This window comes from Hibiscus syriacus, unplaced genomic scaffold, assembly GCF_006381635.1.
Source record: "Hibiscus syriacus cultivar Baekdansim isolate YM2019G1 unplaced genomic scaffold, ASM638163v2 tig00110602_pilon, whole genome shotgun sequence".
Lineage (NCBI taxonomy): Eukaryota > Viridiplantae > Streptophyta > Magnoliopsida > Malvales > Malvaceae > Hibiscus > Hibiscus syriacus.
In genome coordinates this window covers 1,329,062-1,347,394 of record NW_024062798.1, presented here as the reverse complement: position 1 = coordinate 1,347,394, position 18,333 = coordinate 1,329,062, and the positions used below count along the sequence as shown (strand labels likewise).

At 34.9% G+C, this 18,333-nt stretch overlaps 2 protein-coding genes and 1 pseudogene across 2 annotated transcripts; 1 reads left to right on the top strand and 2 right to left on the bottom strand.

Moving 5' to 3' along the window:
* The first annotated feature begins 90 nt into the window (after positions 1 to 90).
* Positions 91 to 6,557, top strand: LOC120135216 (ubiquitin carboxyl-terminal hydrolase MINDY-1-like). The gene is made up of 12 exons (XM_039151526.1): positions 91 to 484; positions 946 to 1,064; positions 1,357 to 1,463; positions 1,555 to 1,642; positions 3,374 to 4,433; positions 4,719 to 4,773; positions 4,868 to 4,949; positions 5,119 to 5,199; positions 5,470 to 5,544; positions 5,625 to 5,665; positions 5,969 to 6,086; positions 6,385 to 6,557. The coding sequence occupies exons 1-12, from the start codon at positions 265 to 267 to the stop codon at positions 6,466 to 6,468; spliced, it is 2,130 nt and encodes a 709-aa protein (XP_039007457.1). The 5' UTR covers positions 91 to 264; the 3' UTR covers positions 6,469 to 6,557.
* A 954-nt stretch (positions 6,558 to 7,511) lies between these two features.
* LOC120135221 lies at positions 7,512 to 9,769 on the bottom strand (annotated as a pseudogene).
* On the bottom strand, positions 9,737 to 13,589 carry LOC120135218 (UDP-galactose/UDP-glucose transporter 2-like). The gene is made up of 8 exons (XM_039151528.1): positions 13,043 to 13,589; positions 12,590 to 12,618; positions 12,163 to 12,364; positions 11,791 to 12,033; positions 11,588 to 11,689; positions 11,161 to 11,268; positions 10,784 to 11,043; positions 9,737 to 9,811 (listed from the first exon to the last, which is right to left on the bottom strand). The coding sequence occupies exons 1-7, from the start codon at positions 13,166 to 13,168 to the stop codon at positions 10,792 to 10,794; spliced, it is 1,062 nt and encodes a 353-aa protein (XP_039007459.1). The 5' UTR covers positions 13,169 to 13,589; the 3' UTR covers positions 9,737 to 9,811; positions 10,784 to 10,791.
* Positions 13,590 to 18,333: the final 4,744 nt, after the last annotated feature.

Genomic DNA, 18,333 nt, shown 5'->3' with positions numbered 1-18,333 from the left:
ATATATATATATATATATATATATGATAGAATAGAATAGAATAAAGTAGATGATTATTTTGGGGTTTGTTGCCGGCAAAACGAAACCCACCTTAATAGCCCTTTCACTATCATTTTCTCCACTACCTTTCTTGTGATTTTCTCTCTAGAAGAACGAAGCGTGTAAAGGATATATATTTATTATACCACAAACTTGTTGCTTTCGTCTTCGTTTTGTAAAGTTTTATCTTTGCTTTATCCAATTATTTCAAAGCAGCAGAAGGAAATGTCCGGCGTGCCCGCCAACGGTGACGTTTCATCGTCGCTTTCATCTGTAATCGCATCCAAGGGAGAAGAAGCAGTGAAAGAAACACAGAATCAAGAAAAACAAAAGCAAGAAGGAATCAAGGATTGCATGTACAAGACTAAGGCAATTCAGTTCTTAGGTCGTACTACGCCTATTATTCTCCAAAACGACAATGGACCTTGCCCTCTCCTCGCCATCTGTAACTTCTCTCTCTCTCTCTCTCTCTAATGATTTCTAGGGTTTTGAATTGCTCTGTTGTTCGTCTTTTGTCGCCACATCGTTTGTTTTGGATATTCGGATTGGATATTCTTTAGTTCATTTATTTTGTTTATTTATTTAATATTTCTAATTTTAGTAAACTGAAAGAAGCTGAAGAATTTTGATTTAGTTTTCTATTGATTGATCTCGGAAGTGATCAAGAATCCATTTTTTAGAACATTTCTATTGTTTGATTTTGTTTAGGGCGTATCGTTTTAGACCTTAGAGCGTGAATGAAAGAAGAAAATGGATATTATTTAGAAATGGAATTATCTTTCTGTCAAATGAATTAGACACATGATCAAATTTCTAGTTGGTCGTTATTGTGATATTTCTTTTCTTGTGGAAATTATAATTGGAGCTAACTAAATTATTTAAAATGGACCTGGGGGATTGTGACAGGTAATGTTCTCCTTTTAAGGAACAATCTGAACCTGAGTCCGGATGTAGCAGAAGTTTCACAGGAGAAATTGCTTTCACTGGTGGCCGAGCGACTCATCGATTCCAACAGTAACGTCAATGTAATTTCTCTCCTTTTTTATGCTTGCTTCCTATGTTTTCTTGGACTCAGGTGTTAAGTGTTGGATACTGCCGGTATGTATCTGGCTAGAGTATCTTCTATATTTTTTAAGTTTTTCCATGTATTTTGGGGGCTCTTGGAAGGTCCTATCCCCGTACCGATGTCTGAATATGCCAGACATGAGTACTTCGCCTAAAATGAAATTTCAGGCAACATAACTTAACTCATTTGCTTGTTGCTGGTAATGGAATAGTATGATGATCACGATGCTGATGAATCATTTTGGCACACAGAATACAGATGCAGGGTTTGTTGAAAATCAACAGCAGAATATTGCAGATGCAATTGATTTACTTCCACACCTTGCTACAGGGATTGATGTAAATATTAAATTCAGGAGGTTAACTTCGTCCTTTCTTTCTCTGTTTATTTTACTTGGACAAATCGCTTCCTTCTTCAGTCCTTAGTGAATTATTGTGTATAACTTGCAGAATAGATGATTTTGAGTTCACTCCAGAGTGTGCCATATTTGATCTGCTTGATATTCCCCTCTATCATGGTTGGATAGTTGATCTCCAGGTAAGCTCTTTTTAACAGTGGGGGTTGTTAGACCTGCAGTTCATAATACACTCGTAGAAGCAAGGTTGACAATCTTATTTAGTACACTCTGTTGTTTATCATTTATTATGCATTGATGGTTTCTAGTAGTTACCATCAGTTGTGTGTTTAGTTTAGGTTGTTTATTATTCCCTAGCAGTTACTGATGGTTATTTTTGGTGGGTTATTTGTACTAAAAGGAAGGGGAAACGAGGTTCCTGGTTAGTTTTGGGAGGAAAAGGTCCCTCGAAGTACATTGTAGGCTGGTATTTTCACATGTCATATGTAATCTGCCACTGGCAGTAATTCTCCAGTTTTCTAAGAGGGGTACAATAATTGAAGCAATTTGATGAAGAATGTATAGGTTCTCATATGAGCTTGACTATGGTTCTGCTATATGATGTTCAACTTCCATTTTTTAAATGATTAATGGCTGCAATGGTAAACTATAGACCTAACCATTCATGAAAAACACAAATGGCCTTTGATAAGGAACCCATACAAAGGTGCAATGGAGTATATAACCATAGAGATTTCAACTTTTGCTTGTAGTTTGTTTGGCTAGACCTTCGTTTTTTGATGTAGTCTGCTTTATGAAATTTTAAAGTTTGGGATAGAACTAATTTTAGTATAGAGGCCTAACACATATATATATTATGGGTTCAACAGAAAGTTTGTTTGGCAGGGTGAGGATTTTGGTGTTTTGAGTAATATCACATTTTGTCATGAGTTTAGTTGGAATATGATTGGTTGGGGACCATTAAATTTCTTGGTAGAATAATTAAGGTGAAAAATCAGTAGTCATATTGGGAATGAATTTTAATTTCATGCTTCGAAATGAACTCATATGGTTGTTTTGTATGTTTATTGTTGGTCAAGGTAGGTAATTTCTGATTATGCCTTCTAAGTTATTATTATTTTTTTGATAGGAATAGAATGCCTCTTTAAAACCTCCCTCTTAGTAGTCCTTTTCCCTAAGGCAGGAACCATCAAGCGGAAGGAGGAAAAGAGTACATCAATTTATTAAAGTTTAAGCTGTTACATAAAACTTAAGAACACTCCACCAAGATACAAAAGACATAAAACACTCCTGAAACACCTTTTCTCTAAAGCATACAAACCAACTAAAGCCACGTCAACAATCACCCAATTCCCTCTTTCGCTAGCCTGTCAGCCTCACAATTACAACTCCTAGGAATCCACCTGACAATAGCCTGCTTTAGAGAAACAGAAGTCACAATTTCCTTAACTAAATTAGACAGAAACACAGGGACAGAAACTTGGCTATTGATCCAATCCACTGCTAGCTTTGAGTCGCTTTCGATAATTAGCCTACCCTTCGAAACCCATTCTGAAGAAACAAAAATGTCAATGCCTTTTTTGATAGCTTTCAATTCTGCTAGAATGGGGGTGGTAGGACCGACATTTTCTGAAAATGAAAGAAGAATAACCCGATTTCAATACCTGAGAATTCCTTCTAAGTTATTATTGAACATTATGATTGTCTATTATGAGATTTTATGGCTTACTTTTCAGTATTATTAAATTTGGTCAGTAGTATACATAATGTTTCTGATTAGTATTTATAATACGATTTCTGTTATTGTTCAGAGATATCCAATTGCCTTCCCGTATAGTTATAGGTTTCACATATCATGTAATACATATAATTGGGCCAGGATTTAACTACTTTTTTCACGGTGCACGTGGCAGGACTATGAAACTGCTAGTGCTATTGGCTCAAAATCCTACAATGCTATTATGGAGGAGCTTGTTGCTCTGGAAACACGAAATTTGGAGGTATCACACGAAAATGGTTCTGAAGATTGTGTGGATTTTGCTGCTGCTACTACTGCCGCTCTAGGAGTTCCCTCTCCTAACCTGTCAAAAACCAGATCTTTTGATGAGTCTCCCCGCTCTGCCTCAGGTCAGCAAACATTTAGGAAAGGGGACATTGAAGAGGAAGCAGAGCTATTAAGATTCTTGAAATTATCAGAGGCTGAATCACCAGCCTCTGTTGGTGGTTCTGGCAGTTTAGATGAAAAATCATCTTCAGATAACCTCGGTTCTGCTGATTCACAAGAGGGGGACAGTGGTGTTGGAAACAAGAGCATGCACCAGCATGAACCATCCTTTTCGGATAATTGTACTTCCTTAGGCAATGGTAGTTCTAGTAAAGCATGTTTTGAGACCCTCAGAGGGGAGACGACCCCAAAGACCGATGGGAGTAATCAGAATTCATCTTACGTTAAATCCGGAGAAGTTAGACTTTCTGATGATGCAGTTGAGAAGAACAATAATGTTGAGAAAATGGTTAAGGGGAGTAGTGTTGATGATTTGCTCCAGATTGAAGGTGTAATTCCCATTTCTCTTGCAAAGGATGCTGCAATTATAGATGGAAACAATGCGGAAATTTCACAAGGGGGTGAAAAGATTGAGATTCAATCTAGTTCTGCATCCGGTGCTCATGACATTCTGGATAATGTCAATGGTTGTAACTCGATGGAAGTATCATCTATCTCCTTACAAAAAGCTGGTTCAGACTCGTCTAGTGACAGAATGCATGATGTTGTTTTGCCAGAAGCTTTTAGTTCTAGTCTTGATGGAAGTGAGCCTATATATGAAGGAGAAGAATGCATATTAGATTCAGTAACAACATATGAGAACCGGGAACCTATTTATGAAGGTGAAGTTGTTCTTGCAAAACAATCTGACAACTATGCTGTAGAGGGGTGCCATGCGAGGTCCAAAGAAGAAATTACTCCACGACAAGGTTAGTGGTCCACCTTATAGAAAATGCAACTTTATATCCTTGTAAAGTGTGTATCATCTTTCTCCCATCAATTTGAGCTACGTTTTCGATGCTTTTTTTAGTTACTTGTTGCCTCCTTTAAAATTATCATAAATGAGAAAAAATAATATGTTTTCTTATCCTAAGTTCAATTTTTAAATTCTTAAACGAAGTCTTCTTTTTTAATCCAAATGCACTTCTTTTTTCTCACTATTTTCATGCGCTCACTCAAGATAACCTACTATTCGTTTTCTGAATGCTATTTAGGTGAACTGATTGCAAACTTCCTGAAGAATAATGCCAATCAATTGACCTTTTATGGGTATGTTGACCAGCTTTATAGCTGTTTAAAGATCTAATTTATTGTTGAGTCTATTACATGATCATCATCTGGCGATCATTAATATGTTTTGCAGGCTTTTTTGCTTACAAGATGGTCTTAAAGAACGTGAGCTTTGTGTTTTCTTTCGTAACAATCATTTCAGCACCATGTTTAAGGTAAGTTGGAACCACTTGTTCTATTAATTGTTCACCTACAGCTGTGTGTGAACTGTCAGCTATGCTTGGAACACTCGAACTAAATTAATAAACCAATTTAAGAACCAGTTTTCTTGGTTTTCTCAACTCTAATTATTTCTTTATTGATTGAATCTCATTATATTTGCAGTACGATGGTGAACTCTATCTTTTAGCTACTGATCAAGGCTATCTGAACCAACCGGATTTGGTTTGGGAGAAACTGAATGAGGTAAGATTTTGTTCTTCTTAACCAAGAATTGCTTCATTGAAATGTGTGCGTCATTTATAATCGAGATAATTACATATTTTTTGCTTCAGCATTTAAAAAAAAACGGAAAGCGTCTAAATTAAAGAACCTTTAAATTGATGATGGATCTTGAAACTGAGAGAAACATGATCTTAAATTTCAAATATCGACCTTTTAATCCTAATCATTATGATGTTTGTGACATTGACTCTTTTTGAAGTTTGGTATCCAAAATTTAAATCATGCTTTCAGGTCAATGGGGACACACTTTTTATGACTGGCAACTTCAATGAATTCAAGGTGGATAGTCATGCCACCGGAACTGATGTACGTATTTCACTTCGATGAGAACATTTTGACGGCTTGAATGAATTTAATGGAACTTTACTAGGATTTACATGACGCAGGACTACAATGATGGCTCATCCCATGCAGGACCAGATGAAATGTAATTATCCCTCTTTTCGACTATCTGTATTTGTATTAAATTTGTGCTGCTACAATCTCTCCTGATGTCAGTAGTTCCTAATTAATCTCGATAACTGCTTAATTCTTGAACCGATTATTCTGTGGATTTAAGATATCCATTTAAAATTATTGCTATATTTTATAATTATCTATTTGCAACAGTGGTCAAGTTAAAATAATCTTTTCATTATTTCTTGAACGTGTTAAATTTTCTAAAACCTTTTTCCATGGTTCTTTGTTCTCGAGGATGACAGTTTTTGTTCATTCTATGTTATCATTTCAGCTCGGATTTACAGCTTGCACTAGCTTTACAGCAAGAAGAGTATGATCAACAGTCACAGCGTCAGAATGTGCAGCAACCACCCGCTGTTGGTGCATCCAGATTAGTGACAGGTCCAAAGGTATTGTATATTCCCTCTCCCTTCTAAATATATCGGCTGCCTGCTCGAACAGTGGAGAGTAGTCGGTGATTTTACAACCAATAGCCGATAGGACCAACAACAAACTCGTCATGTTAACTGTTGTGGATTAAAACCCATAGATTTAAGTCTTTATCCAGGCTCAGCAGTGAGTTTCGGATATAAAGGTGACCAGCATGAATATGTTAATATCCTTTTCCTACATACCTGTGTTCGAACAGGCATATGTTAAGGAAATGAAATAATTCGAATAACATGAAACGGAACTGGCATTTTGTAGGTGTCGCAAAACAGTGGAAGGGGCTCTTCATCTTCGTCGTCGAGGCAAGAGACAAAATCGAAAGAGAAGTGTATTGTGATGTGAGTTTCAGGTTTATCACATTTGGCAAGTCTCTGTTCTGTAAATAGTGGTTGTAGTTCTGTATTTTGACACCAAACAAAACCCTGATTTTAGAACCTTGAATGTTATTTTGGATAATAGTTAAAAGTGTATATATTGCGTACGATCGAAGCATTTGATGTTCTGTGGAACCTCATAATCATTTTTTAACCCTTCTTATATAATATTTAGGCATAATACCAAAACAAGTGCCAAAACTATATCGTTTCTCTTAAATAGGTACCTAAAATAATTTTCGTCTCATCTAGGTGCTTAATATTACAAACTTCATCCATTTAAGTGTCTGGGCAGTCAACGACGTTAATTTCTGTCGTTAGATGATACGTGTCATAATCTTGTGATTTTGAAATTTATTTTTTTAAATAAAATATTTAAAATATTATAATATTTATAAAAAAAACACTAACTTTCCTAATATTATAAAATAACCTCAAAATTCCAAACCCAAATCTTAATTCATTGCCGTCGTCCTTTTCAGTTATGACCACCGCCATCGACGTAGTCCTTTCCATCCTCCTACTCATACACCGTTGTAGTTTTCGTCGATTGGTCGTCAGAATATCATGGGATCACGATTTTAATCCTAGGATTTGGGCGGTTTAAAACGTTGATTCATCATCAATAGGTCATTGATCGGTCTCAATTTCATGGCGCTTTTGGTCGACGGGGGAGGGGAGGTTGGGTGGAGCTTCGTCGACGGTAAAAGACGGCGACCGGTGTGAGTTAGGGGTTGAAATGAAAATTTTCAAAGTTTTAAATTTATTTCAAAATGTGTTTTTTCCCTAAAAATATATATTTTTAATTCTAAATAAAAATTTTAAAATTACCAAGTTATGACATATGTCATTTAATATCGTTACCGGCCCAAGCACTTAAATGGGTAATATTTATAACGTTAAACACCTGGATGAGACGAAAATTAGTTTAACCACCTATTTGGAAAAATGTGTATAGATTGGGCACCTATTTTAGTATTAAGCCTAATATTTATATTGGGATATCGCCCAGCGTCAAGATTCTGAAGTTTTACTCTAAACTGCGCTTAAACTCAGCAGGACAATAATTTTCAAGAGGTTTTGAACATCGCATAGAATGGAGGACCAAAAAAAAGTGGGGAAAGATAAACAAGTTTTTGGTGAAAATAATTGATGACTATCATCCTCATGTATGAAGCAACGTTATTCTGTTATCCTGGGACTTGCATTCTCAACATCAACTTCTCCCATGCCCGTGTCTTCCTCTTCTTCGCGGTCTTCGTCGCCCCTCACCTCTTCATTATCGTTATGCAACTTAGCCATGTGCTCGGCAAGCAATTTATCGTCCTGTTCACTCACCTGAATCTCAATGCACAGTGTGTGACCCTTGGTAGAAAGATGTTCAAATTAAGCAACAACATTGAAATAGAAGGATCGAAACTCACTGCTCTAGGCGCTCGTTGACAACAAGTTTACCCTTGTGATGCTCTATTGCTTCAGTGCAAGCTGCAATGTCTTTATTGAGCGCAGTTATCCCTTGGTCCTGACCGATAGACCGAAAACAAAAACGTTAAACACACACAAAAACATACAATGGACGAAAAAGGGCATCAAGCTAACCATGTCAAGAGTTTTGAGTGGTAAGAACATAAAGTGGAGGAGCCACAAGTTTGATTTTAACAGGACAATCATCGTTCCCAACAGCCTCGGCTTTGCGCATGGCCTCCTGCGAATCCGACAACAGACATCCAAGAACTAACAACAAAGCACGGACAAAGAGAGAGAGAGAGTTTCCAGTAAATAAGACCTTGTGAAGAACACCATCAAACTGGAAACATTTCATCTCAATATCAGCCCTAATCTTCAGAGGTTGTGGGGTCATTCTTCTCCCTATGTTCTTCACCAATGCATCTTTCACTTCCTGAGTCACAGCAGGAACCAGTTCTGTCACCTAAACAGAGAAAAAAAAAGTTAAAAGAGATTCAAGCCGACTGAAAAAATAGTGCTCCATGCATCTAAAAGATTGAAATTTTACCTCCTGTCCATCAGGGCCAGGTTTTTTACTTCACAAGTGAGGGTGTTCAAGACGGTATCGGGATTGGTCACAACAATTTTGAAAGCCTGGAAAACATTCAGAAAAGATGGTAAAAACAAAGACTGTGATAAGAACTAAAACGACACTTCGAAAGAAGGCGGCTTCGAACCTCGAAAGCATGATCATATTTCCGGTAAAGTGGCCAGCCAATTTTAACATACAATTCCTGTCGCGGGTAATAAGTGTTAGCGAGTTGCAAGTTGATTATAGAAATCCATCTTAACAATGGCTAATTCAGGCAAAATTATATAAATAAGATGTACCAAAATTTGTTTTATCATCTACGCTGATTGTTACAAGAACCCGAACATCTCATCAGAACTCCACGTCCACGGCAATTTCAAGAAAACGTGTCGAATGCATGACAAATTGGCAATTTCATGATCTCGTCATGCATGCAAGGCGAATTCCCAGCTTGTATGCATGTTACCGGCGGAGATGCAGTCCGGAGGCAGAGGAAGGTGTCATGCAAGCATGGCGATATCATGAAATTGCCATGCAATCCAAATGCTTTCTTAGTAGAATTTTGACGAGATATTCGAATTACTACAACAATCCCCTAGATCGTGAAATTATTTCTAATACATCTTATTCAGATAAATCTTTTCTACCACAATATTCAAGCAATTTTGCCAGCTGATTCCCCTCAAACAACCATAACAGAAAAAAAAACCCAAAATTTAGTTCGATTCATTACCAATAACTCATAGCTAAACTCTAGAAATACTTGATATCCAAGTTCCATAAACATAGCAGAAAGAAGAAGAAATCAGAAATTACCTCCAAATCGATATCCAAAGTCTCGGCGACATGACGCATGATAGAATGAACAAGTTTGCTCTTATTATACCTTTCTTCACAAGCCTGAATATCTTCCTCGCTAACCCTCCTCTTACTCAAGTCAATGTAACCCTTTTCCTTATCGACACGGAGGACCGTCACCGGCTCTGTTCGGCCGACCTTGATTAGACTACTGACACTACGATTCCGACGACGGGAGAGCTCCGAGAACAAGATCATGCCTTCGATGTTGTTGTATTCCAGGAGCGAAACGTAGGCGCCCATGTCGGCGATGTTCTTCACTTGTATCATCACCGCCATATCCACTTCCGGATATTTCGCTTCGTACATACGACATTCGATGTTCGGCATCTTCGCTCAAGCAGTGGAGTACTTTTGGCTCATATCTTTGGATGTTTGGGGATTTTGTGCTTGAAGATTTGGGTTTTCAAATGAGCTTCAGGACCAGTAAAGATATTAAGATGAATTTTCCACCAACGCCATAAAATAGATACATAAAGATGCGACATTTAGCAAAATTTAAAGATTATTTGACTTCTAATCAATTATTCTACAAAAGATAATTTAATTAATCAATTGTTCGAAAATTTTAATTTTTTGTTTATAAATTGCATCCATTTGTTAATATGCTCGATTTTTACTAAAAAACAACTTATTTTTTAATGAAGATTTTGTTTTATTGTGACTGGTAAAAGATAATTAAGAACTTCCTCCTGGGATTATGTGAAGGAAGGACTTGTTCATCGAAAGAAATCAAGATTACAGCTTTAGTGATGGATCGCTTATATCTTTTAATGACAGAATCTGAGGGTTTTTCATGTACAAGCTGTTGTCAATCAAGTGCAGCTCAGTTGTTTTCATCTCAGATTCCATCGACGCCGAGCTTTACTTTCTTCAGTCCGATATCCGCCTCTGCGTCGAACCACTAAATAAGACATCGAAGATGAATGGCAAATACAAAGGCGATTAACCATACTGCTGGGGGAGCAAACAGAAGGAAGAAAATATGAAACCAGGAACTCCCAGAGAGAAGGACTCGGTGTCGAGAATCGGGGTAAGGGGCTCGACAACGGGAAACGGAGTAAAAGAAAAGGAGTTACAGATACAGGAGTTCGAATTCCAGACCTTTAGAGAAATATGTTTGCTTGAGTCTGTCAATTCGGAAGATAGAAACTGGCATATGTATAGGAGTCGCAACATGCAATATACAACTTATTCATCTCTAACAAGATGCAGTATAACATGAGTATCAGCAATCAATAACTTTATTCATTATTTTTCGATTCAAAAGTAGTCGATTTAACATCAGTTACATATATTCCTACACGCTACGGCAATGCCGCCTATGATGCAGTGGGTTCTGTAAGGAAATAAACAAAAATAAAATAGAAAAGATGAACAATTTCACCTTATTTATCAGACCAAGGGCTTTTTCTCCTCATCTTCTTCAAGTTCTACACTTTCTGCTTCGGTGGAAGGGGTTTCCGGATGATGCTTGGCATTTATGTTTGATGTCGGGATCCGGGGTGCCGCTTTATTATCCGGAAACATCTTTAATACGATCCCCATGGCAATGAGCAACAGCCCGGATCCATGCTGTTCGGTTAAAGGTTTTGTAAATATCATGTATGACAGCAATAATGTGACAGCTTTTCTTGCAGTTGTTATCTGCAAGCAGATGAAACATGAAAGGCTGCAATTAGATGAGATAGTGAAATAGTTTGAAAATTGATCTTTTAGAAACCGATATATCTGAAATGAAATTACAAATGTGTTTCTATTTACCATGGCAGTCGTAGCAGCACCGAAGATGGCAATAAGGGATAAAACCGACACTTGACCAATGAATGTGGCCATAGCTTCAAACACCAACACCCCATACACATAAGGATGCTGCAATTCATAAATCATACATTATAGAAACAAGAGATATGTTACTTCTTTTGTTCTCGGAAGATCGTTAATCAAGAATAGTCTACTAAACTATGCTACTCGGGACTCTGATTGTGAGTATGGGATATGAATACATGTTCCACATGTAAATACTCAATCTAATTTTGTCCCTATACTCATAAGATTCTTCGACGGTCATAATGTCATAGTCATAGAATGATATATGTCAAACACGGGTATTTTCTTCTGTAAGTCGCATAATAAAATGTTATCTTATGCACTAACGGCCATAGCTGCTGGGAGGGAGTATGCAATTTACCTGAGAACAAGAATTCCAGGCCCTAACGAGCTCGCCTGTTAGAATCATTGGAACAACTAAGAAAGGGATCCCAACAATTGTCGAGCAAAACAACATCTCCATCTGTAAAAAAAATGAACCAATATGCAATTCAACATAAAATCATCAGTAACTTATTAGCGACTTTTTTCGGTTCAAACAGAAAATTCAGTTTTATGGCTTACTTGAGTTGTATCTGGATTCATGGTGAAAATCGCTTCCTGAAAATTCCCAAGAAAGGAATCCATAATCAAAGCACCCAGAATCATTAAAACACCAATGATGCTAAAATTCGGAGACGTTTGAGCATCGGCTAAGGTGAAGAGGATGAGACCAACAACAAGAAGCACCGCAGAGACGTATTCATGAAACGGATATTTCCTTCTCAGCCCAGGGATGAATGCACCCATAATCATAACCGGCAGCACCTAAAATTCAGAGGAACATAACCCAACATGTTAGAACTAAAAAGAACAAACAAAAAGCCATATGTTAGTTCGATATTTTCTGAAGATTTTTCATATAAAAAGCGAATTCTTATACAAATTCATAGCTACCTTGGTAGATTTAAACATTATTTGAGCAGGGTAGTTGAGGTAAGCCAAAGAACCCTTGGTTAATCCATGAGAACCCATGAGAACAGCAGAGAGTTTCACATATGTTTTCCATGGATTCACCATTTGCTTCATGGAAAAGCCTTGAAGCCTTATCAATATCAGGTAAACAAATCCTTGTACAAAAGTGAAGTACCATCCATAGCTGAAACATTTGCATGAATTTATGTCAACAAAAATCAATATATACATATATATATATATAGGATAGAATCCACTTATACAGTGTAAAGCTCATAGTTTTACACAAAAATATAACTACTGGATGAATCTAAATAGATAGCTGAGATTCATCCTATGGCGTGTTAATGGATCCTATCTTATATATATATATATATAATATAACAATGGAAATTGATGATGAATGTACCTGAACTGAAGCCTATTATATACATATTCCTACACAACCAAAAGAACACATCAATCATAGCACTGGAATGGGATTTTTTTCAGATTGAAATGGAGATTTTAATCCAATAAAACAGTAAAATGTATTCATTTAATCGTTTTGTACGATATTAATCAAACAGAGGAACTACTTGAAACCTGCTTCAACAACATTGACAACCAAACAATACAAAAAAAATGAAACACTATTTGAATTTCTCAACTCTCTAGTCTCTACCTTTTTCCATTATTTTCTCAGCAACCAAACAAAAACCCAGAAAAAGGATAGAAAAACCAGGCATGCATGGCTGGGAATCGGTCACATGCAGAGTCGAGAAACCATTGCAAATAAAGTGACTGATTCAAAACAACCATAGAAACGAAAGCTTTCTTGCACCAGTGGTTTAACAATAAGTGAATTACAGGAAGAACAAACCTCACAAACGCCATTAACAAGGTAGCCAAAGAAGAACCCAGATGAACAGATAAGAAACTGTTGCCATTTCGGCCTATCAGTGAGATGAATCCCAAACAAAGACCTCGATTGATCCTCTCCTTTCATCTTCTCCAAAACAAACAAAAGCCTCAAATTCCCCAAAAAAAAAACTGAATCACCCTATTCCTTCAATGAAAAACCTGAATAAATCCCATAAAACAGACGGTAAAAGGGTATTCAAATAACTGCTTCATTTCTTATTTTATTGCCCTGAAAAGCTAAAAAGGCTAGAATTTTATCAATTGTAGAAGTAAAGTATCAAAAATAAAGAATTCTTTTTTCCCCCAAAAGACTTCTCTTTGAGATCTCTCTCTCTCCACCTTCCTTAAAAGGTCGGATTAAGGGGAGATCGGAAGATTTGTGGAGTGTTTGAGTCTCTGTTGTGAGAAAATGGTGGCAAACTGGGACTTAAAAAAATGAGAAAAACAAGAGGAAGATGAAGGGAGGGAGTCATTTAAAGTCAATATTGGAGATCAAATTAAAAGGTCCCCGTCCATACGGCAACAAATATGGTCTTGGTGGGGATTTATCTGAAAATTCTCGGAAAATTGTTTTCTCGAGAAAATGGAATCAAGGATACTGAACTATATCACGTCATTTTATAGTACGAGAATCTCGACCTTTTGGGTTGGTCACGCTTCTCTCGGTCCGAACTATACATATTATAATTAGACTATTTTTAACATTTAGGTGAGGTGAATATAAAATGTTTTCTATTTTTTAAAAATTTATTTTTTAATATAATAAATATTTAAATAATTATTTTAAAAACCAACGGGTTGGTTTAAATTATAAGCAGTTTAATATCGCTTAAGCAAGTCTTGAGTTAAGTCCTAATGTATGTAGAAAACCGAGTGTACGGCTCGAGTCTTTCCAGATTAGTCAAAGCTAGGGATGGCAACGGGACGGGGACGGGGACGGGGACGGAGCCGGGTGTTGGTCTCTCCGTCCCTGTCCCCGTTTAAAAAACTCGTACATGTCCCCGTTTAAAAAACCGCAGAGATTTAAACGAAGATTCTCATCGAGTAATCGGATAAAACCGCGGGAAAACGAGTATCTCCGTTTAGCATAAACGGTTATTTAAACGGGTATCAGGCCGGGTATATATATTTAAATTAAATATATAAATATTATATATATACTTTAATTTAATTTAAATTAAATTAATTAATATATATATATATATATATATAATAATTATTTTTAATATTTATCAGGCCGGGTAATCTGGTAATCGGGACGGAGATTATCAAACCCGTCTCCGTTTAGCATAAACGGTTTTCCCCATCCCGTCCCCGTTTATCATCCCCGAACCCGACCCGTTTAATTCGATTTTCGATTTTTCCCGTCGAGTTCATATTTTTTTTGCCATCCCTAGTCAAAGCAAAATTTTAGGAACAAAAAAGAAAATAAATAATAATAATAATAATAATTTTAAATATTAATATTCTAATAATATAATTAATATACCCTTAAATGTTTCTTTCGAAAACTATCATCTCTCTGTCAATTGAGATGCGTAACGTATCTTTTAGTTTATCATTATCTTTATAGAACTCATATCTTCCATGTATAGGAGAATTGTAGCCTCCAAACTAATTATAGTATATAGATACGAGTAGATTTCTAAATAACTCAGAAAATCTATAAAATTTAAGATTAGGCTTATTTAACATATTGATCTCATATCTATTAATTTATTGACTTACGAGTAATCACAGTGATCTTATGATTAATTTTATCAGTTAAAATCACTATAAACACATATTACTTGAGAAAGAAATTTTAACTATTTTTTCTTCTCTTATTTCACTATCGTCTATCTTTATGTATCATCTCTTTTACATAGAAATAACAATGATCAATGGTTATTATTTTCTTAACTGTATTTATTTGTCAAAAGAGATAAATCGTTAACAACCAATCAGATAAAATTATTTTCATCAACAAAATAATATTATAAATACTTTATTATATTTATTATTTAAACAGATGATCTAGTGGGATGAAGCAGCATATCCTTTAAACAAGACTGGGGGTTTGAATTTTGACGTTTATGAATAGAATAAACTAGGTTGGGAAAATCGCACTCGCCTCTATAGTATCCGATCTGGATTGATTGATTGATTAATAAATAAAATATTAATACTTATTTAAAAAAATATAAAAATTATGACATGTAATTAAGGGTAAACTACGTATTTAGTACATAAATTAGTTTTTGTCCTTTTAGTACTTAAATTTTTAATGTTTTCAAAATTATAACTAACATTTAGTTTTTGTTTCATTTTAATACATGTTGTTAAAAACTTAACGAGTTTAATACCTAAACTATCAGTTTTGGTCCGCTTTAGTACTTAAACTTTCAATTTTTTCAAAACTTAAAGTTAAAATTTAAACAGGATACTAAAATAAAACAAAAATTAACTTTAAATATGGTTTTGAAAAAAACTAAAAGTTTAGGTACTCAAACGGATTGAAACTGATAATTTAGGTACTACATATGTAATTTACCCTTTAAAATTTATATATTAATTTCATTATTATGTGGAATAAACATCTTATTAAACAAAAGAAAATAACTAACCTGTAATTGTAAATAATAATTATTTATTAATTAAATATAATATAATATAATTAAAGACAAAAAAAAACTCGTTAATCGTTATTCCTGATAGGAAAAGAGACACAATATAATGAGGTGGTGAATTTATCGCAACCTGAAAATAACGCGAGATATGAGAAACGGTGCTCAATTGATGACGTCAACCACCGGCTTCCACTTTGCACTTCCTTTTTTAAGCCACGTGCACATTTGATGAAACTCGCGCTGACATCTAACATGGTGGGGGATCCACCGAAACTTACATTTCACTTTTCCCGGAGAAAATCACGTGGTTACATTTCCAAAGTATATTTTATATAATAGGGTTAATATAAATTTTGGTACTTAATTTTGTCATTGATATGCAATTTGGTACTAATTCTTTTTGCAAATCCACAAATAATAGTATAATTGATCTTTATATAGTTTGGGATAGTAACTATAATAATTTTTTTTTATATTTTCGATTATGTCCTTATTTTGTTGAATAAAAAATAATTATTTATGCATGAATTAAGTGACATTCGTGCTAAAAGAATTATTATTATTTATTGAAGATCTGAATTCGAGTACTATAGAATTAAGGGGTGTGAATGTTTAATGTCAAAAGGTCGAGAAATTTTATATATTCATGTTGAATTGATTTTTTTCTTCATATTCAGATGAAATTTTGAATTGTACAAAAAATTTGAAATTTGGATCAGATCGATGTTGAATCGGAGCCATAATTTTTAATCGGATCCAAATCTTTCAATATTCAACCTAGGCCTAATCGTAATACTTCTAACCAAGCTAACCCAAATAGCAACCACAAGTAATATTTACAATTAAATATATACTATAATAAAAAGCCATTATTGTCTTTGGTATAATTCGTAATAAAAAAAAAACTATTTTTTCTTATTGTGCAGTTCAACTCTTTTCTTTTTCGTCTTTGTTAACGACAACAATTTTAATGTTGATTGTCGACCAATAGTATTTTTTCCTATATTGTATCTCTATTTTCTTTTTTTTAATTTCAATAAGTCTGTCTGTATGACACATTTTCATATGTCTTTATGGCATGATTTCATATGCATTTTGATATGTTTTCGGTTGTTTGGTCGCTTTTCATTTATTTTTTTCTAAGGGTTGTTTTAACATCACTACGACTGATTAAGATGACACTTATCTGATATCTTGTTGATCTTCCCTGCTTTGAACTCTCTGATAGGGAAGCGATAACGAATGATAAATGTTGAAGAATCGAACCTAGAAAGCTCTAGACTCAATCAAAGAACGAAAGGGAAAGATTAAGATGCTATGTGCGATGGTAAGGAGATTGTATGCAAGAATTAGGGTTGGTGGAAATTGAGACAAATAGATTAAGACAAAACAAGATAAGGAAAATAAAAGGATAAAGATAACTAAAGATAATTAAAGATAAGATATGATAACTTAGCCAAATTAGGGTTTATGACCAAATCGTGGAGATAGTGCCGTGGATGATATTGATAATAAAGATGAATATAATGGATAAATGTCATATCACTCTCCTAGCCGCAATGAAAAGGCAAACTCAATAAATGGCTCTAATCAGCCCTTCTAATTTCAATGAAGAGGCAAATCAGATTGTGAAGATCAATCTCACAAAAAACTTGAAAAGAACTCAATGAAAAGAAGCTTCAAAGGCACAAGTAATCAACAGTTGCAAAGATAAACGCTCAATGTATTATATTCAAGAAAATATGTGATTACAAAGTTGAATAAATCCTCCTTTATATAAGAGAGGAGTTCTAAAAGCCCTAAATAGCTAATGAATAAAAATAATAATAAACTAAACATGTTTTAATTCTAATTTCTAATAAATAATAATAAAATAAGAATAATGTTTGAACTCGATCTTAATTCCTAATAAAATAAAAAATCTAATCCTAATAGATAAGGCATCATCCTATATTAAATTATATTACAAATAATCAATAAAAATGTTGAAATTTCATAATATTCACAAAATCTCATATTAATCCTGTATATGCTTTTCTGTATACGTTATGTTATCTTCACTAAAATGATCTTATCTTGAGTTCCCGTTATCAGATTGATAATATTCAATAATCGTTGTAAATCTAAGAGATAGTCGGTCGTAACTCCATAAGGAAGTTGACCAAATAACATTAGGGTCCTATTCAAAAAGCATTTGCAAGTCTGCTGCTCTGCTGGTCTTCTTCTCCAAGGCTTTGTCGTGTGAGTCAATTGGAAGCGTTGGTACATCTTCCTATGATGTGAGACATGTGATGAATGTATCATTCTCATTCTCTTCAAAAGATTCAACCTCGAATCTGAAACATTAAAGGGAGAAACATTAGATCCTTTTAAGTATTCATTCACATTATACTTACCGAATAAATATGTTTTGAATCTTCGAGAATTTTTTCTTCTAATAGGTTCAAGTAGAAAGATCGGTTCAAAGAAGCATGTGTTGTTGTTATTATTGACTCTTGTGCATGTATCATCCCCCATCTCCTCAAAAGGATTCGACCTCGAATTTGAAACTCCAAAAGAAAAGGGATTAGACGTGTGGGAAGGAAAAATTATAAAATACTTACTTGGATCAATGTGATATGTCTTTATGTGCTTTAGTAGA